The sequence below is a fragment of the Daucus carota genome, chromosome 1, assembly GCF_001625215.2.
Source record: "Daucus carota subsp. sativus chromosome 1, DH1 v3.0, whole genome shotgun sequence".
Taxonomy (NCBI): Eukaryota; Viridiplantae; Streptophyta; class Magnoliopsida; order Apiales; family Apiaceae; genus Daucus; species Daucus carota.
The window spans coordinates 6,695,277-6,703,258 of record NC_030381.2 but is presented as its reverse complement, the minus strand read 5'-3'; the positions used below and the strand labels follow the sequence as shown (position 1 = coordinate 6,703,258).

At 32.6% G+C, this 7,982-nt stretch overlaps 2 protein-coding genes across 2 annotated transcripts; both read left to right on the top strand.

Annotated features, from left to right (window-relative positions):
* The first annotated feature begins 270 nt into the window (after nucleotides 1–270).
* On the top strand, nucleotides 271–813 carry LOC108217234 (transcription factor TCP19-like). The gene has a single exon (XM_017390075.1). The coding sequence runs from the start codon at nucleotides 271–273 to the stop codon at nucleotides 811–813; it is 543 nt and encodes a 180-aa protein (XP_017245564.1).
* A 1,640-nt stretch (nucleotides 814–2,453) lies between these two features.
* LOC108217245 (transcription factor PCF2) lies at nucleotides 2,454–2,978 on the top strand. Its single transcript, XM_017390085.2, has one exon. The coding sequence runs from the start codon at nucleotides 2,454–2,456 to the stop codon at nucleotides 2,976–2,978; it is 525 nt and encodes a 174-aa protein (XP_017245574.2).
* Nucleotides 2,979–7,982: the final 5,004 nt, after the last annotated feature.

Genomic DNA, 7,982 nt, shown 5'->3' with positions numbered 1-7,982 from the left:
CATTAAAAAGGGACGGAGGGAGTAATTTTTTAGAAAATCGAATATAGAAAAATGTAATTGCCTGGATAATAAAATCCATTAAAAGATGATATTTATTCAATAATCAACACCAGAAACGTATGATATACCATGGGACCCCAGATTTAACAAAATGGAGTATCAAAATAATATCTACCAGATTTTGATATATGCACGTAATTAATAACACCTCGTCCAGAGTACTATATAAAGACTGTTGTACGCATTGCCAGAGAATTGTATTAAGCAATCATGTCTACAGTTAAAGATTATGACAGTGATTCCCAAGCCAACAGCGGATCCCAACAAACCAGTTCTGTTCCAAAACCCAAGAAGGACAAGCAAACCAAGGTGGAAGGTCGGGGGAGGAGGATCAAAATGCCGGCTTCTTGTGCTGCTCAGATCTCCCAATTGACGAAAGATTTGGGCTTCAAGTCCAAGGGTGAAACTGTTGACTGGCTTCTAGAACGTGCGGAGGAGTCCATGATTCAGGGGCCTGGCAATGCAGATCTGTCTGCTAATGCTACTGGTGCCGCCTCTTCTGAGGCCCTGGAAGTCCCTGAGAAAAAGAAAGCTGAACCTGTTGGCCAGGATGGTGGTCCAAAGACCTCGGGATTTGCGCCTGGGAATCCCAATCCCGTGTTTGTACCAGGGAGAGGGTTTTTCATGGTGCCTGAAGATGGAGGCGAGCCACAACAGGTGTGGCCTGTGCCGCTGGCTCTCACTCGTGGCATTGGCATGAGGATGCCGGGTCCGTATGCGCCGGGGTGGTCAGGTCAGAACCAGAAGCGTTAGCTCGGATGGAATGACATTTGAATGTCTCGGGAGGAATGGAGAGTTTTTAGAATTTCGGGGGTCCTTAATTTTATTTTATAAAGTGTCGTGTGTGTCGAATTTCTAAGGTTTGCTTTAGTGGTATGGGGTTGTTTGGTGGGGATCAAAAACCCCGTTTCTAGCAAGTATTTATTCGTATTTTTTATGTAAAACTCAAGAAATACTTATAAAAATTGAGAATATTGTCTTTTATTTCACGACTTCTATTTATTTATCAAATACTTTAATCACTTTAAGCAAAAAACACTTATTTTAATTTAACCAAATGACCCCTTAATTCCTTAAAAGAAAATGAAAATGACCCCTTAATTAATAAAAAAATAATTGATAGAATATCATTTCACCTTCTTACTAATAAAACACAATAAGATAAGATATACTTGATACATTTTACTACATCATATATTTTTAATATACTTGATACTTTCACATCAATTAATTGTATCGGAATACAATACTAAAAGCAAGAATTTCTTTCATAATAATAAGACATATAACTAGAGGGCATTATAGACGTCTCACAAAAATTTAGATAAAAACTTTAACTTGAAGTAAAAGTTAAATTCGCGAATTAAAAAAAGAAAAATAGAAGTCTTATTCAAATAAGTCTACAATTAATCAAAGGTGATGCAGAGATGGCACCGGAAATTTGGTTACTTTTCTTTAATGAACGAAAAGAAAACCCAATTAAAATATATAAAGTCCACGGAAATGAAAAAATAAAGATCCAAGGAGAGAAAAGAAGGGAAATAAGGAATCACAACGAAACAAAGTTATTTAAAATTATACAATCGTTAATTAATGACAAAAAAACTACATAAAATATCAAAAAATCATCAAATATGACACTCTCTCGAAAGGGCATAATAATTTAAATAAATAATACATAAAGACATTAACACAGTTTACATTTTTGCAATACAAAGTAATATATATCCACTTACAAGGGATTCACAAAAATTAATTATTAAATATATAAATAAAAGCCGATTCCTAAATTATTAATATATGAAAAGTAGGTGGGCACGTGCATAATCCTCACGTGCATATATATGTATAGTTCTTTGAACTCAATAACGAGCTGCCTATTTTATATTTTATGTGTTGGGCTTAGACAAATATTTGTATATATAGGCCGAGAAAACTAAAAAATATTATACATGTTATGAGTTAATAATACGTCATATAGAAATAAAAAACTAATATCTAAAATTATATTTTTATATATATTGAACTATCATATAAATATATTAGTTTTGTTATTATTAAAATTAAATATTTAATATAAGAGATAACATTGTAACAACTAATTTAATATTCTTGAATTATATTAATAATTTTTTTAATTGTCAAGCACTCATTGTTTTTGGGTGGATTCATCAAAATAAACTATATTAAGGTGATATCAATTATAAAAATAATAATATTAAAAATACATTGTAATACAAAAAATACTTAGTCAGCTATGTTATGTTTCTGCAAAGGACAACTCAGTTTGAGCTAAATAATGAGCTCTGGGATCCATGATATATATTTTCAGTGAGACCGCTATATAATACACACACATGAGTATCGCCACAATTGTATGTATGTATTAAAACATGTCTTCACAAAAAGATTTCAATGATGATTCTCAAGTGAGCGGTGGTCCTTCTCAACCGGCACCAAGGAAAGACCTGCATACCAAGGTGGAGGGTCGGGGCAGTAGGATCCGAATGCCCACTCGTTGTGCTGCTCGGGTCTTCCAACTGACCAAAGAGTTGGGTTTGGCCACAGATGGTGAAACAATCCAGTGGCTTCTTCAACAAGCGGAGCCTGCCATTATTAGGGCTACAGGCACCGGAACAGTGCCTGCTACTGCTACTGTAACTGCTGATGGGTCCCTCAGAGTCCCGGAGACGAAAGAGGGGGCTGCTGAGGATGTTTCGAAGACCTCGGGACTTGCGCCTGTGGGCCCCAGCACCGTGTCTGTGGCAGGGTATGGGATGGCGGCGGAAAATGGAATGAAGATGAACCAAAACCAGACCAGCGTTAGCTGCGAGGCGAGGGCGAGCTCTGCAGAAGAGGAAGGGTATGATGAGATGGTATTGATGGGCAAGATCAGGTTTCGTAAAGGGGGCATTTGAAGGATACAAGACTACGTCTGATTTGGTGAATTGGGGATTTTGATTTACAGGGGAGTTAACGTTGAATGAGGAGAGTGTTGAGAATTTACAAGGTTAGGATATATTTTGTTTTATAAAATTTGCATCAAAATAAATTTCTCCCATTTTATAATTATACATGAAACGCAGAAATGAATATTATATATATTTCAAGTATAGTTTGTTTCATTTATCATCTCAATATTAAAAAATAATTAAAAAATGGATTGAACATTACATATTGAGTACTGCTATGTGTATGAATAATTTTAATATATGAAGCATGTAAATATCATTTTTTTATTATTGATGACGATTTTTCGATGGTGTGACTAATCTTTTTAATAGATTTTTTTTATTATATTAAACAAATAATTTTTAGAATTGAGTTTATGAATTAAGTAAATTGATATAATTTTTCATTTAGTTATTTGAAACAAACAATATTAAGACAATCTTGAGATTTTTCTAATTTTTTCCATTATTTATTAATTTATAGTGTTCGAATTCATAATGATGGATTCATGTATTCCACTACCAATTAAAATATATTTCATCCAACCTTTTTTACTGTGTCCAGTGTTCTAAAAGTCGGCGATTAATCGGGATTAATCGCCGATTAATCGCTGTTCGGTCGGCCACCGTCTCGATTAAGCGTTAATCGGTGAAAAAATCGTTTTTTGTGAAAATCGGGATTAATCGGTCAAAAGTCGGGATTAATCGGAAAAAGTCGGTCAAAAATCGGTGAATTTAAAAAAATTAAAAATAAAAAGTAAAAAAATCTTAAAATTCTAAAATTTAATTTTAAATAAAACAAAAGGCACGGAAATGACAAAACACATAAATTAAAGTTGTTTTATTACCTTTCACTCTTTCAATATTAACTTTAAACTCTAATTACATAAATTTGCAATATCTTCCTTCGCAGATTCAATCAAATTCAAGTTTATATATGAGATGACTGGACTTGTATATGTATATAAAGGCATGTTTTGTGTTATAAAAAATCATTAATCTTTTGATTTTATATGACTATAAATTTATACTATATATAATTATATTAATATATATTATTTAAAAAATAATATTAAATTGATTACGATTAATGATCCGATTAATCACTTCGATTAATCTCCGATTATCCGATTAATCGCTAGACGGTGCCTTCACCGATTAAGTCCGATTCCCGCTTTTTACAACACTGACTATGTCAAATGATAGTATAATTAAGCATTTTAATGATTAATGGCTTGATGTGGAAAATTTGAAGGTGTACCTATATTAGTCGGTGAAAACACATGTTTCAACAATATATTGAAGAGAAAAAATTTAAAAACAATAAAAATAGAGTTAAAAATTTCTATTACCTAAAATATAATGATTTTAGTCATTCTAAACAAAATAGGATTCTTCCACGTGATGATTCATATACAGATTTAGGATGATTGTGAAAAAATCGTAAAAAATAAAAATGAATTTTATGTCCTTTAATGGATACCTTGTAAATTAAATATTTTCGAGAATGCACTAAGAACGTACGAAGACATTTTGAGGTTATGTATATTTCTATAACTTTACAATTTAAATATGTTTATTGAGAAAAATTATAATTAATAGTTTATGGGTGAAGGAGGGGGATGATACGTTTATTACTATGGTCCTGGTAATAATGTGTTTGATGAATTAATGTTCTCAAGAAAAATATGATATTGTAGAGAGTACAAAAAACACACTAAAAAGGAGATGAAATATTGAGTGATGAAGTTTTATATCTACAAAGAAGAAGATAAATACAAGGATATCCGAAAATAATATTTAAAAAAACTTTTAAAATGCCTATGAAGACGGGGATAGGAGTGATGGTGAATATCATATTAAAGGCATGCAAAACCTATCTTTGGATATTTATAATGTGATTGAAAATTTGGATCATCAAAATTTAATTCAAGAATTATGCAAGATGAGTTCTCAAAATTAGATATCAAGTTTTTCACAAGTGGAAGGGACTGATTTTGGACAAGATCTCCTTTATTTTGAAGAAAAACTTGGAATAAAAAGTTTTGTCCAAAAATTATGTTGAGAATGCAATGAATAGTAAGAAGATATTTAAAGAAGACATGATCATGTTGAGATTTAACGCATAATCATGGCAAATAAGTTTTCCTCACAATCTTCGGTTCTTACTCAAAACTACATATCATGTTATTTTAATATTATTTGACTTCAATTATTTTTTTTAATTCATGTTAGTCTTTTACGTCCTTATATAAACAATAGACGATGTATTCTAAACAATCTTTGAAAACATAAAAAAATCTCGAGACTCTCTAATCTTTTTTCTCAAGACCTATCATGTTCGAACTTGGTCTGGTAGATTCATGTATTTTTATTACGTATTAACATTCATTCATACTATTTTTTATCTCAATCAAATGATAATAGAATAAGGGTTTCACCTGATTTATTGGCTTGTGACATAGAGAGTCAACAATATGTGAAGGACAAAAAAACTAGAGCAAACGAAAAATAGATTTGAAGGATTTTGCTTCAACAAATATAGAGATTTTGGTCATTATAAAAAGAATAAGGTTCTTGCATGTATGTGATAACCTATACAGACATTCATAATCAGAATCCCACTAGGAGAAAGTAAGGAAAAAGAAATTCATGAAAAGAACTGAATCTTCATACTATTGGTGGAAATCTTGAAATTGAGAATTTTCTTAAATATATTGAGAAGCTAGAAAGATATATCGAGAGTATGGATATTCTTGATATTTTACAAGTCAAATATGTATCCAAAAAATTTCATGATTTTATATATGTTAGCTGAATTTCATCAAAAAATTCAAAAGAGAAATGAGAAAATACCTACCAAGAGTGGAAGTTATATACAGTATGTCAATGATGGGCAAATAAGACACTATTCTACTGTAACGCCTATTTTGTGTTACAATATACATAATTTTTGGACCTATCATAACACTAATGAAACAAAGTTACATTACATGTTCACTTACAGTTACTATATAAAGCGTGTGTGTTGTAGTAGAACGCTAGTGTTACAATAAGACCGTCATGTCGTAACACTTCGTATTATTATTATGTAAATATTTTAATTAATTATTATTTTTATTGGGACCAGAACTGTACACGTCGGCAAAAGTGGCTACACAAAGGCGGGACTCACAGAAATTTACTCCAGAAAAGTGGGTCCCACTCTGACAAGTGGACCCCACGGATGGACCCGCACGCCAATTGTGGAGACAGGGGGCGGTCTGTAAATACACCTAGAGGGGGGGTGAATAGGTGTAAATAGCTAACAATATCAATTTTAAACTTTGCCGAATATTTCAGCTTACTGTTTTCAGATCAAGTGTGATTATAGCAGGCTATTATGCAAAACAGTAAAGTGCAGAAATGTAAATCAGACACAAGCAATTTTAGCCAGGTTCGACCCCTATGTCTAATGGTCTACGTCCTGGTCCCTTACCAACTTGGTAAGAGAATATAATATTACTGAAAATTCCAACAATTACAGAATAATAATATATCTCCCTTTACCCAGTCACCTAAAGCAGCTTGCTGAAACCTTGAGCAGACAGAAAACAGCTCGACACTTTAGTCCCCTGTGCACCTGTTCTTGAACCTCTGAATTCCTTGAGCTTCCCTCCTTGAATTCACCTTGTTCCTCGAACCTTAGCACCTCAGACCTTGTGAAGACTAATTCTATCTAACTCCCCCTTTGTTCTATACTTAGAACCCCGCTAGCTTTAGTGACTAATCAAATACAACTTTGAATAACAATAAGAGATTACAACTCAAACTATGTTCTCTAATAAGATATGTTAGGTCCTATATTTTCACTATATAGAATGATATAGTGATCACAATCTGTAACACAATAAGACAATATAAGAGATCGAAAGCAATAAACTCTTATATTCACAAAGCTTTAATAGTTACAAAAACTCTCTCAGTGATTTATATTGTATCACAAAGAGCTGCTAGGGTTCTTTTCAATATACTCGATAACTCAACTCATATAGAGTAACCCTAATCTGTGTTTATATAGACACAGTTACAAAATCAATCTCTGATTTGATATCCTATAAATCAGCTAATAAATCTATCAATCAAAGATTGCTCCAGTTTTCTGTTTAGTTTCCATAGTCAGCAAATCACTCCTCAGCATCTATCCTTCCTTGAAGTATATCCGCTTCTGAGCTCTTTCCACGTGTAAACTCTGTCGAGTCTTGACTATGTAAACTCTGATCAGACTTTATCAAACTCTGTCAGACTTTACTAAACTCTGTCAGACTTTACTTAACTCTGATCAGCTTCTAGCTTAAACTCTGATGATTCCTGTTCTAAAACAAACTTTAAGAACATTAGCAGTAATCATCAATTATATCTAACAATCTCCCCCAACTTGTGCATACATTAATTATGTGCAAGTTAACAGATAATTGATGATGTCAAAACATTTAAGTCAAATGCAACTGAGTTTAACTAATTATAACAGAAAACTTTTAACACTTACAGATACTTTACTCCTTAGCTGCATAGACACCATTTGCTGTCTTTAGATACTCTCTGAGAAGTTCTTTTTCAGCATCATCAAGCACTGTAATCATTTGTCTCTTGATCTCTCTCAATTCTGGATCTGAAACTCCAGTTTGATAAATTGCAGCTCTGAGATCATAGATCTTGTTCTTCTTCAAGTCTCTATCCAGCCTTATATTGTAAGCTTTATCAGACTCTTCATTGAATGCAAGAGTTCTGATTCCAGCTATTGTTTCAATCTTTGCTGAATTTTTCTTCATCTCCACCAGCTGTCCTTTATGATTAAGATATTTGGGAATGAAAGGTCCAGCATTCTTGTTTCCTGTAATCCCCATCTTCCTTCTGATTTGTTCTTTTAGCAGGTTGGAGATGTGTTGTCCTGACTTGTTCTTCACTTGAAATATGTGAGATACATATCTC

Coding starts and splice junctions, on each gene's coding strand:
- LOC108217234 (XM_017390075.1), top strand. CDS start 271: ATGTCTACAGTTAAAGATTATGACAGTGATTCCCAAGCCAACAGCGGA.
- LOC108217245 (XM_017390085.2), top strand. CDS start 2,454: ATGTCTTCACAAAAAGATTTCAATGATGATTCTCAAGTGAGCGGTGGT.